Here is a 17,007-nt window from a genome sequence, read left to right as displayed (position 1 = left end):
TGCCTGGAATGGAAACTTTAGAAACTCTAAATGTTCATAAGATCAAGATTTGGCTGGTCCATACTGCAATAGAAGAAGCTGATGCAGGCAGCTGAATCTTGAAGAAGGACATTGAAGGGACAGATGGTTCTGGTCATCGATGGTGGGTCCCATGTCAGCCTTTCATTATTTGAAGAACACCCATAACAGATAAACAAAGATACATTCTATATTACATGCATAACAATTGAATCAAGCATTACAGAATGCAATGTGTGAGCAGCCTCTCTCCAATACCAAAACAACCCACACACATTCATACAACCACAGCCATTTCTCGCTTCGAGAATGCTCATTTCACAAGTTCTTTCGATAGCAGATACCGGAACGAAAAGTTGTGAGGCGCCCATTCGATGCTCTTGTGGTATTTCTCTTGCAGACATTGTTGCATGGCCTGTTGTGGAGTCTTTGGCAGCTGGTGTTGGACCATATCCACCACATTCGTCAGACTTAAACTCGAATCCTTAGCAAAAGATTCTATAATCTTCGGCAGAACGATCTTCTGTTCCTTTTGTATACTGACATTCGCTTGAATGTACTCATCTTTAGCAGTTTCCAGTTCTTGCAGTACTCTCTTCGCCGTGTATACTCGAACCTGAAGAAATGAATCATACAACATTTGAATGTAAAACACAGTGAACTGGTGTTCTACTAAGCATGTTTGTACACTCCAGTGTGGCCCACCTGGAAAATGTATGGGATTTCCGAGCCATGTATGACATGTTTCCCACAGAATATGAAGTTGCTTGAAATATTCATGCAGTTGCAAAGGAAATGAATATGAAACAATTGAGTCATGAATGTTGAGAAGCGTACCGCAGGATCAGAATGGCTTCCTGCACAAAGTGCAAAATGTAAAAGAGGTTCTGAACTCTCAATAGCATATGCTTGCCATTCATCTCCAGATTTGAACTTTATCCTTGAGTAGAAGAATGTTCTAAGCCACTGCAAAGCAAAACGAGCTTCATCAACCTCAATATGAACACGGATTTTCAGTATAGGTTGGCGGGTTTGGATGCAATATACAATTGAATTGCAATTGCTACTCGAATAAAATGGGACTGACTGAAGTTGTAATTCCCTATGTTATTCTTCAAATCAAGGGCCTGGGCTCCAAATATTGACAATGAAAGAAGGATAATTGAACTTTGGTGGGCTACTTCCCCATTACAAATACTTGAGAACATTGATTTTCGTCATTTCATCTTGACTCTTGATTAAGCTGAATGTTTGCAATTCAATTCACTTCTGTGTCCAAACACAGCTGAATGTATCAACCAAGAAGTGACAGGACAAGAAACCAAGAAATAAAATGACATTCGGCATCTGATTTTCTTCTTGTGCACATTAAAAGACTATTTCTGAATTGAGGCTTTTCTTCCACTAGTAATTCATAGCTAATGGTACATTTGATTGCACCAAATAGGATAAAATTTCATGATCTTTTGTGCAACCAAATGCACCCTACACCAAAATACTCGATTTCTGATTCTGGACTGCAATATGATACTGGAGCAAATACCAAAGCATGAAAAATTCCTTTTGTAATCTTTCTAATTCATAATCACAAGTTATAGGAAAAGCCCAAAAGGGAATGCATACAGACCTGTCCAGGACGATGTGTACGGCACCCTAGAATGGAACTCTGTATTGTGTCTGCACTGATACTCTGACCTCCCACATTATATGCAGCCTGCGGAATACAATAGCTAAGACATCAAGAAATGATGGCAACTGATCCACCATCCAGCTTGTCCTACTGCTGACATTTTATTTTTAGCTGCACATTTGATGGCCACTAATTTGGGTGGTTAAGATTATCCATAAGACTTGATAAATCAGTAATGGAGCCCATGATTTAGACTGTGGATTGGCATACATATATGCCTTGTCTAAGTCATTGCTGTTTAAGAAATTGGCCAAGGACTTTTTATCTTCCTAAAGGAAAACCGACCGACGAGACCATACTCACGTTGGAGAGTAATGACCCTCTTCTTATAGTTTGTGGGATTCCATATTCTATATACGCCTGCAAAAGATAATGGACTAATGAGACACCATCTTTTCGAAGCAAAAGAAAAATGCAAACAGAAGATAATATATACCCAAATCAACCCTTTTTTTTTCTTTTTTTTTGAGGTTTCGACATAAATCTCCCTTTTGGCCAAAAGACTATACAATCTCCCTTTATGCATTTTCCCAATAACACCTTTTATTTTCCAAATATGATTTAAAAAAAAAAAAACCACCCTACTGTTATTATTTATTATCATTTTTTTGGACAGAAAAAACCAGCCATGGTTAGGTTACTAATATCTTTTTAAAAAAAGATAATATTGCCCCTCTTATGCATCCCCAAAACTTCAACCTTAACCATAACCTCTTCTCTCCTCCCAAACCCTTCCCCTCCCAATCAAGAACCAAAAAGGTCTTTTTTTTTCAGTCAACAGCCAATATTGGCTCGATGTTAACCACAGGGTGGTTATTGACCAAATATGGAAAATGAAAGGTACTGTGTGAGCAAAGAGTTTTTTTTTTTTAATCTTTTCTTTTCTTTTCTTTTAGCGAAAACTAATAACCTACAAGCAGTTGTAGGCAACAACCCATTTTTGTGCCTTCTGAACCTTCGTTTCCACATTTCCCCTGAAATTATTGGATATTTTCAAGGGCAAAATGCACATAAAATGGTCATGGGTTCAGTTACCTACAGCCTTTCATAGGTGATCACTTCTCTTTTCTAACACCCAAAAAGAATCATTACATGCATCACCAATGCATTGTGTATGTTAACCCAGAAAGCAAGCTTCTCCTCATTCTTCATCTTCGTAGGATCGACATCTTCCAGCCGTTGAACTAACAACCTGCAACCGAACCTTGCAATCTTAGTGAAATTTAATTTCCAGAAGTTGATCATGTGATGCTCAAATGATTTCTACTCTCATCATTGCAGGAAAAAAGATAAGAGAAAAATGCATGGGCCTACATTTTCAGGAAACTGATCTCTACTTCAGGCCATGTTTGGATGCACAACTGAATTAAATTACAAACATTCAGTTCAATCAAGATAAATGACTAAATTCTAATGACATTTCCTAGTACTCATGACAAGGAGAAAGACCTCAAATTGCATTTACATTCCTTTCAGCTCTATCCTCGTAGCAACACAATCCTAATTTGGAGGCTACTACCTTGATATCAATACTAAGGATGGCAATAACATGATTATTGCAATACACTTCAATAGTGCATCCAAACACAATTTCAGTGTATCTTATCAACGTATTTTGGGAAATTACATGTTGTTGATTATTAACAATGAGATTATTGAGTTATTCAAAGAACAAATAACATCTGGGTCGATGAAATTGATGGGATAAAAGGGTCTATGCAACACTGATACATCATGAACAGTAATTTGGTTTCACGTTTCACTAAATATCATGTTCTTTCACAATATTTTGCACCAAAAGGACCAAATTCATCACCACACCAAGCTATACATCACAAGTTGAGGACTATGTTACACTAAAAGGACCAAATTCATCACCACACCAAGCCGAATCTCAGAAACAAAGATTCACCTATAATCTTCGAGCATGTGTTTGATATTTGTTAGTTTCCGCCGATCTCTAGAAATCCGTGGTACTGCCACCATTGTGCTATAAGGACCACTGAACTCTTGCGAGCTTTCTATTCGGAAAAATTTCTCTAAGCTTATGTCACAAAGAGATTCCTTCTTGCAGTGGGGACTCCACATATGAGATTGACCCCGTGGAGAAAACATGCTTGTTGATGATACAGATGAAGTAGGAGAAGATAAGAGGCCATGATGCACCAGAGGGGCTTCTGCAAGCTTGCAATATATGGTTCCCATGCATCTAATCACATCTTCAGAGAGTCTATTGGGTGTCTCGGGAACATGATCTGAAATACGTGCCCCAAGATGCTCCGCCAAGCTGGTCAAATTTGGTGTAGCATTCTCTGCCTGCTGTAAAAGGGAATACTCTCAAGAGTCATTCATTTGCCGCTATCTAAAGAGGGGAGTTTTGATAAGCTCACATGCGTGCATGCGTGTCGGATACCTTGGCTGTGAATCAGGTGGGATGCACCGTGCAGATAAACTACCCCAAAAAACAGGATGGTCCACTGATTAGTACATTTGTGAACATTTAGAGAAGTGTGTGAAGAGATTCATGTAGGCTTAGCGAATCTCCAACAGACAGTCACAAAAATAACTAAAAGAAGAATCAGTTACCTCCATCAATAATAAAGGCTGCGAATGACACCCACGTGTCGTTTTAGTGAGATTTTTCATTGGAGGAGAGATTCTAGTCGAGCAAGCCAAACACTGTGTTAGTGAGGATTGGCTACGTTGAATTCTAGGATCCATTAGCTTCTTGATGCCACCAATAGCATTAGACTCTGTCATTGAGTTGGTGAAAGGAATTTGAGGCAACAATGACCGACCAAATCGAACTCCGTGACTTTCTCTCTTTGATGTGATATCAAGTCCACCAGCTTCTAGGTACAGCCTCGGCTTGGATTTCAGAGGTGATCTTAGTCCCTCATCATTAGTAGATGGTGACAAGGAAGACGTTTGTTGGTCAAAAGCTCTCCGATACAGTGACAAAAGATACTGTTCCAAATAGACCACTTCCAATTCTAACACAGCAATCTCCTTGATCAGTTCCTTAGCAGGCTGAATCCACACAAAAGTATTAGCAATCAATTTATCTTAGAAAATGTTACTAAAGCGGAAAGGTAATTGCAACCAACAAAGCAAGATATTGAGGAGTGTGAACAGTTCATGATCTTTAACTAAAATAAATGCAACTGAGTTGCACCTGAAAAATGAAAGTCTAAATCACACAGTTTCATAGAATGCCTTCAAAGGAACTACCAAGTCTTGAAACAGTCGAATATTGTTAGAGTACACAGCTGAGTGTGCACGCTAACCACCATACTAATGGTGTACAGAGTCTTGTAGGTTCCTTCTTACCACCATATTGATGTACATCTCTTGGCTATTCTTCTTTAGTTATCTTTTAGGTGTCTTTTGGATATTTTGATTTGTTTTTTGTAATTATCTCTTTTTAAACAGAAGATTATCTTTGTAATCAGGAGATTATAGAAAAAGGATTCTAGAGGACGAGAAATCAGATATTCTCTCCTCTTTTTCTCCCTATTTCTACAAATATCAAAACAAAGAATGAGTGCAATATTTCCTTGGTGTGAAAAGGCCCACCATATAGAGACCCAATAACAAGGAAATTACTTCAGCTCAAAACATGAGATGGAGTTAAATGCATTACATATGTATTTACTCTTCGATCTCACCAATTACATTCAGGATTTTCAAAATAAATAATATGGTCTACAAATTGGGGAAAGTTAGCTGCATGAAACAGATATCGACTTGAACATGTAGCACTGGAACAAGAAGAAGAATGTCCATTTCATGGAAGCGAGATAGGAAGGAGCTACCTTGGGCATTGAATTCTCATTTGAAGTATCATGGGAGGAAGACCTTCGTCCCAATGCCTTTTCTAGAGCCCGGCGTACAGAAAACTGATCCTGTAGATGTCTTTCAAGCAGTAGAATCTGCAAAAGTAAAATATGATGAAGAAAAGTAGCAAACTAACATGTTCAACGCATGGTTCAATGTCAATTCAAAACTAGGCCAGGCTCAAGTCATCAGGATAAGTGCTTCTTAGACATAATAAGAAAGGGCTGCTGATTGAAAAATCATACTTGCCTGAAGTACCATTTTACTCAAACCCTTCAAATGTCTTCTCTAAGTTCATTTTCAGTGACCCCTATAGCCACTAGGCTGTGGTATCCTGAGATGAGTTTGTGTTTAAGCTCAGATCCTCTCCTTTAAGAGGGTGTATACAATACAATATAGAGCATTGATAGAATTGAAACGGTGTCAGCCACAACTGCGTATGGTTTGTTAGTTGTTAACATAGCTCATCTTTGTTTGCATCTCTTTAGGGAGAATTCAGACCTTATAATTTTGTTGATGTATTATAGATCAGCCATAGGAAATTGGAACAGGAAATAATTATCAGAGAATCATTAAGGGTGTGTTTGGATGCACTAACAAATTGGATCGCAGTGATAGTCTAATGGAGTGGAAATAACCAAATTGTGATTTCCTTATTGTCCATGCTGAGGGTCTGGACTCCAAAATGTGGTTTTGTTACTCTCAAGTTATCAATAGAGCAGATTCGGTGTGTTTTTCTCACAAATAAATCAATCCTGATGTTCCAAATACTGAATTAATGCCATCAGACAGAACATCAAAATGAAAATGGTGAGTGGTCTAAATTCAACCGGAAAATCAAATGGTTAAGATTGTCCGATCAGTGTTATTTCTGGCTATACTCCATCCAAAATGGTGCCCACGATCTGCAGAGTCAGGATGGGTGGCTTGGATGTACACCACATGAACAGTGGATGTGTTGCCATCTTTGTGTAAAATTGACGATGAACAGTGGATCGGCTTAGATCTTCTAAGCTTTGAGCATTCAGATTGCATACCTCTCTCTTCAATGAACTTTGTAGCTCAGTTGTAGGGGACTGTTTCTTCTTGATGACCGGACAGTCCCTCACTTTCCGCATATCCTATCAATCAAATCAAATCTCAAATTCCGATATCGAGAAGGACTACAAATCCAAATTAAACTACCAAAATTTTCCCTATCTAATATGATTACTTACAAAAAAAAATAAAAAAATAATAATAATAATAAAACCATTTTAATGAACTTGTGTTTAAACAATAAATACCAAATCGCAGATTAAATAAAGTAAATAAATAATTTTCAATCCAAACAGATTTCCAGGGACAATAAAATTGTTAAAAAAAAAGCATTTTTTATTCAATCCATTATCAAGCAAAGAAGAAGTTGCAATCTTTGGATGTAAAGATAAAGTTGACAGAATACAAGGGAAAACTTCGACAATGTAGATGTATGGAAAAATTCTACAACATTCTAGCATTCTAGTGTTCTGATGCAGGAAGAGATCAAAAAGAAAAGGAATCTTACCAATTTCGGATGATGAAGATCTTGAATGGAACTAACTTCACTGGTTTTCTTAACAGGACAACTGTCATTACAAAATAGAATCAGCAAACTCAGGAGAACAGAAATAACTGAACATAACAATCCTCTTGTTTAACAAATATCCGAAATTCTTTCACATATTTTAGCTGGAGAAGCTCTGATTTACATTTTTTTTTTCTGAAAACCCATTTGAGAAATCCTCACATTACACTAAAACGATGGACTGGAACTACAGAAAAAACAAATCTGCAATAGAATTTTATCTACCTATTAGAGCGCTTATGTCTTGAACATACTGCCTTGGAACTCAATGATTCCAAAGAAGAACCTTGGCATTTCACTGCATGCATTTGACTTTCAAAATTCATCTCAAGTGCCATTGCTTCAAATTGTCTGAAACAACTGAAATTTTTAGCAAGCTTTCATCAGTAAACAGAATGTAAATGATGAAAGAAGCAGAAAACAAGTGCACCCAAGTGACACCTTCCATACAGAAATTCCTCTTAAAGAAATAACAGAACAAAATACAAGAAAAACAGTTTTTAGAAGAGAAGATCAGTAACTCAGATGGTTTGTTGAGAAAACCAACCAAACCCACAAATTCAATAGCCAAATGGGTCTCAAAATTCTTCTAAAATCCAATCAAAATCCAATATTTTTCTGTTTTCAGAAAAGATATAGAGATCAGCCACTCAAATGTAAATGTTGAAAAAACCAATCACACCCACAAATTCAATGGCCAAATGGGTCTCGAAAATCCTCTAATTCTCATAAAATTCACATCTTTTTACTTTTTCTTCCATTGCGGCAACCAAAATCTTTCCAACATTTCTAGAACAGAAATAGACCACTTAGAGGCCTGATGAGAAAACCAACCAAACCCACAACTTCAATTCCGGAATGGGTCTTCAAATTCCTCTAATTCCCATTAAAATCCCATCTCTCTGTTCATTTCAGCAACTAAACCATCATGTGATCTAAAAGGCCACTGTCCAATCAAACAGAATATGAACGCTGGTAGTTGTTTATTTATACCTGCAAATGACACACACACCCCCCTATACTTCATAAATACAAAGACATGCACTACTGAAGTGTACTACTTGAACACCATAAGTACAAAAACAAGGTGTACTTCATCAAAAATAAGGGTGTAAACATCATTTACTTTGCTATAAAACTACATGGGAAGGAGGTCATCTGACCATCAGATCATTGCCTTTAATTATATTCTGTAAAGTAGTCAATTTTCAGGAAGCTTTTTGCATGAAAAGAAAATAGAAATGTGTCAATGTCAGTGTTCAAAACAGAAATTTTCCAGCCACACTAGAAAGGACAAAAAGGGAAGAAAATAGTGTCTGCTTGTATCTATCATTACCCAATCTCTACATTCTCTTCTGCATCTAAAAGCAATTGGGAGTTGGTGGCACTGCTGCCCCACGAGCCCTGAAATGGGTTCATTTACTTACATCTAGGATTCCGAAAATACCCCTCCATATCTCTTCAAATGAACCTTATGTAAGGTTGCAAGCAAGCATTTAAGACTCGTCCGAGTTGACTCAAACTGGGTTGGATTGAGTCAGAATTGAAAATAGGGGATGAGTCAGCCAAGTCATGCTCAAGGAGTGAGACTTGTCCCAGTCAACTCAAACTCGGTCAGCTCATCTGGTTTGACACTGCAAGTTGGAATTTAAAATAGGGGTGACTTGGGTGAGTTGTGACTCGGCTTATGAGTGAAGAAGTTGGTCCAAGTGGTCGAGTCTTAAAACCATAGTTGAAACCGGGACCGGCTGGGCCTAAGCCTGTGAAGACCAGACCATGAGATGAGTAGAGTTGTACACGATCCGAATTGAGTCAAACTTAGCCCAACTCGACTCGGCTCGGCCAGCAAGCTACCCCAGCTCAAACTCAGCTCGACTCGGTCCTCGAGCCTGACTGGCCAGCTCAGCTCAACTTATCAGCAGCTTGAGCCGAGCTTGAGCTCGATCTTTCGAGCCAAGTTTGAGTTTGAGCCTACAAGCTGAGATTGAGTATAGATTTTAGGATTTTTAATGTATATAATATATAATATATAATTTATTTAAATATAAATAGAGTCGAATCAATTCGAACCGAGTCGAGTCAAGTCAAGCTCGGTCTAGCTCAGAATTTCCAGCTCAAAAAATCAGCTTGACTCGGCTCAAACCCAGTTTCAAGCTGAGTTGAATCGAGCTTTTTCGAGTCGAGTCGAACGAGTTAACCAAGCTAACTCGGCTCATATACAGCTCTAGAGATGAGATAAGCACCCGAGTCTACGCAGGCTGGACTGGACCTACTTAACTAGCCTTTCGAGCAAATGTGAGACCATGTCCACACCAAATAGTTATTAGGACTAAAACCAAGGCCCATGTCCAAGCCATGGATGTTAAAGATGGATTGATGACTCGTCCGAGTTGACTTGGACGAGGTCAACTCCAATCCGACTCGACAGCATGAGTCAGCATTGAGAAGATGTGTTGAATCAACCCGGCTCGTTTGGGTCATCCCCCAACTCGGTCGAGTTCTGACTCAACTCGGAACCAAACGAGTCAGTCCGAGTCACCGGGTCTCATATTTTTGGCGGCAAGGACGGCCCATTATTGGACATGTATTCATCCGTATTTACTTATTCTGCCACTGTCATCCGCTTGTTTGGCCCTATTCATGGACTGGAATAGTCTACAACCTGTTAGTCGCAGCGTGTAAAGTGCTGAAGCTGTGGGCCCCACAATGTTGTGTATTTGAAATCCAGTCGGCATATCAGGCAAGAACCATTAGTTGGACGGTACATGAAGAAAATAAGCCTGATTAGAAACTTATGCGGGCCACACCAATGGAAACAATTTAAAATTGCTCCCATTCACGAGGTGTGGCCCACCTAAATTTTTTATCAGGCTCATTTTGGTATATTATTTTCATCCTGGTGAATTACACCTGATCAACGGGATTAATGAGACATACCACAATGGTGGTCCCAACATAAACCTATTGTTGGCATCCCATCCCATTGTTCCATCTGGTGTCGTCCATCTGAATCGTTGATCTAGCTAGTTTTTGGAATTAGGAGCTAATATATAGGATAGAACTTTTTAGACGGAGTGGATTACATATACAAAATGGTGGACCCCACAGACTTGGGTATTTTAGGCATTGCTGTTGTAAAGGATTCAAATTACGCACTGGTGCTTTATGTATCTAGTATTTCTTAAACTTCATGTTTGCAGCCTTATCTTTAACAAAATAACACAATTGCTAAGCATGCAGGTTAATCTGAACCATTGGATCATTAGGTCACTTCTTTGATCGGCAGTGCCGGAAAGTTGGATTGATCATTGCAATGGCCCATCCAATCGACGGCCCATCTATTGAAGAGTATAGATTGATGAGAGAAATGAGATAGCATGATCCACCAGTAAATTGCATCCAAAATTGGTGTATGTATAAATGATAATGATAATAATAATAAAGTATTACCCATGGAAGCTAAAAATTTAAGGAAAGTGAGAATTGGAGAATTATAATTATTCATTGGTGGATGGAAGAAAAAGTCGGCCAAAGTAGATGAGTTTGCATGCAAAATGTTTCTTGTTTTTTATTTTTTTATTTTTATTTTTAACACACACACAAGTTACATGAGTACTCGATCCCATGAACTCAACGTTGAAATAAAGTCTGTTTATTACTAAGCTATGGAGCCAAACCCATGGATGCAAAATGTTAATATAAAAGAAATCGATGGGTGCGAGAGATCATATATACTTGTTGCATGCGATTGCTTCCTATCATATGGTTGTTGCATGCAATTGTTTCCTAACAAATGTTATTGTTATGGGGAAAAACGGACCGACCTATTCAGAACCTTACACGCTCAACCAAGCAAATAATAAGCCCTTTCATTCTCCTCTCTCCACGGCAAAAAGATAGAGAAAGAGAGAGAGGAAGAAGAAGCATAGTCATCATGGGAATCCGCTTCATACTCAAAAGTCTGTGGCCAAAGAACATGCCCGCAAGAGAACTACCTCCGTCGATTCCAAGATATCCGAAGTTTGTCAGGAGCGCTCCGTTCCTTTACTCAACTAAGGGGACAAGTCGGCATGACCCAGGGCAGTATGACCCGGGCCGGCATAGCCCATGTCGGCACACTTCAAGTTGGCTCAACTCGCCTCCTATCAAGGTCTAACCGCATCTATCCAAAATCTTAGCCGAAGATCTAAGAAGCGTATCGGGATAGAGATCCATCTGAGATCTTTGGAGGATATATCCACAACACGCTTGGGATCCCGAGATCTTCGTCGAAAATCTCGGGAGATTCACTACGCGTTCGGGATTCAAATACCTCTACATTACACACCTACTAGATATGGAGATCTCCTCTACGTCACTACCTTTTCAAAACTATAAATAAAGATGCCTCTAATTTTAAATGGTACACATAAATCTTTAACCCTAAATTCTCAACACTTAACTAGACCCAGATTCCTTTCCTGACTTGGACATCGGAGGGTCCCCCGCTCTAGTTAGGAACTTCCTTATGCAAGTAAGCATGCTCAAAAAGAGCTAATTAGATTTCTAAAATAACAATTATTAATAGGCATAGTTGCTTGTGCTAACGGCAACTTCATGACACATGCTAGCAATGCACGACTTATACAAAACTAAGCCATCCATCACTATAGAAATCATTGTGAGAATGTGACTCAGACCTCAGAGGCTTTATCCATGGAGTTTAGATCCTCTCATACCAGACCCGGCCAAAGTAGGCTTATTTGGACTTAGACCCTGCCAAATTATAATGATTTGGGTGTGGGACCAAAATATAGACCTAATTATTAAATGGGTGACCTGAACAGTGACCACCCATTTCAACCGTACACATGCTTGTTTGCATGTGAGGCAAGGTCATGATCCACATCATTAAATTAACACTTGGAAAGCGAGCTTTGCTTAAAAGAAAGAAGAAAAAAAAAACTCTCAAGTGAATAGTGATAAGGAAAGAATATTGGGTGGTTCAAGGAAATAGGTTTTGTGAGTTTTATTTATTTAGGCAAATCTCACTGAAAGGAAAGATACCTTGATTGTCTCCTTTGCTAAAGAAGAGCATTGCTTGTCACAGAATCCTTGAATAAAATAAGAAGATAGAGCTTGATCTTTCCCAAGATCAGTACAAAAGGTTAAAAGAAAATATGGGATGTGGTCCACCTCTCCTCTCATGATAGGGACAGCTTTCTAAAAGGTTACCTTTCCACACATGCATTGTATATTGGATAATGCAAGGAAGAGTACCTGGCATCTTGGTGTAATAAGCATTTGAGTTTCTTAAGCTGGACATATATCCATGATATTCACTACCATTATGGTGACTTATCATCCTCACATGTGGCACTCATATGATGTTATCTAGAGCATTCAAATTGTGATGGATACTGTGGATGGAGCATACCTATGAAATCACTTTGGTCAGACAATCCTAACCATGCAATTTATGGCTATCAAATGAATGTTTAGACATAAAGAAATGAGTGGTCCAGTTTCAAGGGAAAGATCAGATTGTTAATATCACCCTGGAAGTTTTGGTTATTCTTCATTCACCGTTGATTCAGTAGTTTGGATGGTATGGATTGGTGTACAACTATGTCATATGCACAGGCAAAGAATTACCACCGTTTTAAAATAGTGACGAATTATCCATATAGTCCTATGCCCATGATTTCATGCATTCGGGGCCATGTTCAATGATCCAAACCGTTGATCTAATGAGATGGACGCCTGATGTTGGCTGCCTTCTATCTTTTCATCAATGACCCAAAAAAATTAGTTAGGAAGTCAGCTAGTTTTCGAAGGAAAATAGTTCAAAAGTATCAAAGGTGTGAAATATTCCAATGTGTGAGATTTTGTGTGTTTCCCCAGCCCATGATAAGCCCCACCATTCAAACGGCTTGGATCACTGAAACATTTTTGCCATCACATAATTTCCAAGTCTGAATGACAAATTCAGAAGACATGCACCCATTCCCAATACCAATAAAAATTAAAATAAAAAAATAAAAAAAGGAAAATGGATTTTAACCGTTCGATCATGATCCAATCGTATGGTGATCTGGGGTACTAAACCTAAATGGGCCCACAGTGTGGAAATCTATGGATAAAATCCTATTTTTTAACTATTTGATTTTCAAAGTATAGACAAGATGGTTGTTATTAGTGTTGTCAAAATTAGAAAAATATCATTTCATTTCCCAATGGCCCAAAAAATAAGGGGTTTTGATACTGTACAGTGCCTCTGCGCCAGTATACATACAGACCCAGTTTCTACACTCGAATGCATCTTAAATGATGATCTAAACCGTTCATAGTCTGGATTCTATGCTAATTGGGCCATTGTAAGAAACATTTATTGAAAAGGTGATTGTGTAAGAAGATGAATAGCAAATGGCTCATATTCAAATCAAATTTTCAAGAATCCAGATCATTAGTGAAGCATGATTATATGACCATAGCTTCTACATGGTACTACATAGAAGATGAACGGTTCAGATCAGTCTAAGGATGCAATCCATTTGTGGACACCAGTCGTGTGGTATGAGGTACAGTACATTATCAAAACCCAAAAATAAGATTGTTTTAGAGAAATGACAGACATACCTGTGCTTTTATGATCTAATCTGGGTTTTCTATGAGTTGCTTCATACAAGCATGCCCCAAAATGAGCATGATACTAATCTCACACTATACTTGTTTATTCAACAAATGTGTAAGAGATCTGATCTGTTCATCATGTGGGTCCCACCGTGGATTTTACTTGGCTTAAATATCATGTTGACTGGACAATTATAACAAGCTGAGTTTGAGGAAATCGACCATTGGTCAATGTTTTCTTAACCATCCATCTTGTTTTTTCTCTCTCAAATCCAGCCATTAAAATTTCCTGAATAGCCTTGTTTTTGTGTCGGGCTACATCAGTGGTGGATCCTGCACTCCCGCCTAATGAACGGCGCTAGATCTTTCACACATGTGCCATGTTCACATGTGTATTGAGTGTTCAGGCGTGTAAGATATCGTTTTTATCCATAAAACATACATCCACATTTATGAGCAACAGACCCATGCTCCTTGTTGCATCTTACGTTTGGAACGTAAGATGATCGTGTACGCTCCAAACGTATAGTAATCTACATACGTTCGAGTGGTGGGGTTCACATGTGATATTTATGGGAAATCCAAACCGTTCATCTGGTGCATCTTCTCAGTTCCATCCGACATTATAAAATTATCCTAATAAAAACGAAAATCTAGTTGCTGGCAGATTCTCAGAGCCATAACCATGCACTCAGCGATTTTATAAATGAAACTAAAATTAACGGTGCAAAACGTGGGACCCAAAGTAGATATGTCATAACTCTCAATTAGGATTTAATAAACGATCCTAACCTCTGATCACTGGACATTTATTTGTTGTATTCGAAAAGTAGAGTATTTCCATTTTGACCGTACATTGTACGTCATCCAATCAGCATTTATGGCATCTGATCAGTTTAATGTTTGATATGTGGGCCATCTAAATTTGTTCCCATGATTTGGATTGTTTTGATTTGAATTAAATGTGATTAAACCGTACAATCTTTAAGTGGATGCACAGGGGTTTGTAAACGCCGCCAAAGTATGGAGTAGAGAAATGGGAACTGTATATCTTCTGCAGCGGGAATCCAGCTCTCTTTCCTTCTCGATATCTCTATTCTATCTTTTACTCAACGCCTCGAGATTCCAAAACCGAAATGCGGGCAGAACGTCGTTAGCATCGTCAGAGATGGCGTTTCCCGAAGTGGGGCCCACCAGATAGGATTCCGGCAACGCGACAAGCCGAAGTTTCCAAGAGCATTTTGACAAGAGAGCCATGCTGCGTAGAAGGAGGCCTGCACTACAGCGATTTGTGGAATAAGCTTATTCTGTTGTGGGGCCCACCGTGATGTTAGCATAGAATCCAATCCGTCCATCTTCACTCCCTCATGTTCTCCTCGCGGCCCAAAAGTCAAGCGTACCAAAATCTCATGTGGGCCACACCACACGTAAAACCGTGCACAGAAACTCTAAAATCACATGCCGTGGCCCATCTGAGTTTTTAATGAGTGATTTTGGGTGTGTCCATTCATTCTCGTGGGAATCATCTTCTGAGTGGATTGGATGTCATTATGGACGGATTGGATGTGGGCCCTACATAACGGTGGGCCACATACAACGCGTTGTAGACTAAGCTTATTCTACCAACATTGTGGATGAACCGGCCTCGTGCGTGATGTCAATTGCACTCGCTTAAGTCGAGTGCACTTGCTCCAATGTGAGACACGAGGCACACGAGTGTGAGATCGGAGCCGCTCGTCTGAACGCAAGGTGGGCCTCACCTGTTCGAAACACGTGAACAGTTAAGAGAAACTGACAGGCTATTCAAATTCTATGTATATGTGTGGCCCACCTTATGATCGATACGTGACTGATTTTAGATGCATGGAATCTGCAGAGTGGGGATTGCCTGACAAGCCAGTCTGATCTTATGCGAGCGTGTCTCGTTTCAACGTGCATGGGGTGCGCATTTCTCCATTGACAATACACTATAGTCAGAACTCAGAAGTGGTCGGTTTGTTGGGAACACGTGACAATGTGGAACGTGTGTGTGATATCCAGACCATCTATCATTTGTGGCCCACAGTTAAAATTTGGGATGGTCCACTCATCAGTTGGGATCTTTAGCCGTTTCCTCTGTCTATTGATGAGAATGAGCTCCCACACACACACACACAATGGTACCACGGCTGCACGTGTGCTGCGAATAACCTCCTCGGACAAGAGAAACGAATAACAATCGATCCACGCTGGCCCTTGATTGGATGGCTATGATCATCTCATAAGGGTATTTTGGAGCCAAACAGTCTAAGGATTGGCCTCCAACATGCAATCTACCTTCAAACAAAAATTGAATTCACATCACGTCCACGACCTCTTCCAATGAGAGCCAATAAAGGCTACCAATTGCTGGTATTCATCATCAACGGCTCATATTCAACAACACGAATGGCCAATACGGGAGCAAAATGTTGGTTTTTTTCTTATTGTATCTTGCATTAAATGGATTCAGACGCCCCAACATGTCACGTTTATTACAACAACCGAGCAGTGCCCAAGTTGGGCCATGAAGATATGCTCTTGGCTAAAAAATCAGCCCCATCCACTCGTTAGGCAGGCCATACGTGTATGAAACAATGGATGGTTTAGATCACAATGGTCCAATTCAACCCACACAGTGGCCCACCTTGTCTGTGCATTATGTGGACAGTCTTATTGCCATTGTTTCGGGTACCACCGATAGCATCCCCATCTCTCGCTCGGCGAGACCAATAACAATTGTTTACTTCATAAATTTCAGATATTGCTTGTATCACCAATGTATTGATATCTCATCTTTCTTTCTTTTTTTTTCTTTTTTACACACGCACACACACCACCACACACTCACGCTGACGCTGTAGTGGAATTTCACCACCTATGGGTACCCGAACCCTCAACCAGGTGTTGAAACTCCTGAGAGTCTACCACCAGGGTAAGAGAAAGGACCCAATGTATTGATATCTTATTTCAGGTGTTACTTGCATTAATGATATTTTGATAATATCACCAAAAATCTGTTTATTAAAAAACTTCTTATTTCAAAATATGATCAACGCATATATGGTTATATGCGTTGATCATATCACATATTACCGGTATTATAACATAGGCAATATCGCGATCACAATCTTTCATTTCATTTTTAGTTATTGACAATTTGTCAATGAAATATCGACAATTCATTAATGAAATATGGTTTCTTAATATTCTAAAATATCAATGA

General features: G+C 39.2%; 1 protein-coding gene across 1 annotated transcript; it reads right to left on the bottom strand.

Annotated features, from left to right (window-relative positions):
• Positions 1-188: 188 nt before the first annotated feature.
• On the bottom strand, positions 189-7,764 carry LOC131218568 (uncharacterized). The gene is made up of 11 exons (XM_058213180.1): positions 7,377-7,764; positions 7,092-7,152; positions 6,583-6,666; positions 5,524-5,640; positions 4,295-4,738; positions 3,621-4,027; positions 2,801-2,900; positions 2,012-2,068; positions 1,646-1,732; positions 856-984; positions 189-634 (listed from the first exon to the last, which is right to left on the bottom strand). Exons 1-11 carry the CDS (start codon positions 7,487-7,489, stop codon positions 332-334), a joined length of 1,902 nt encoding a protein of 633 aa, XP_058069163.1. The 5' UTR covers positions 7,490-7,764; the 3' UTR covers positions 189-331.
• Positions 7,765-17,007: the final 9,243 nt, after the last annotated feature.

Source organism: Magnolia sinica, chromosome 11, assembly GCF_029962835.1.
Source record: "Magnolia sinica isolate HGM2019 chromosome 11, MsV1, whole genome shotgun sequence".
Lineage (NCBI taxonomy): Eukaryota > Viridiplantae > Streptophyta > Magnoliopsida > Magnoliales > Magnoliaceae > Magnolia > Magnolia sinica.
This window is presented reverse-complemented; position numbering and strand designations above follow the sequence as displayed.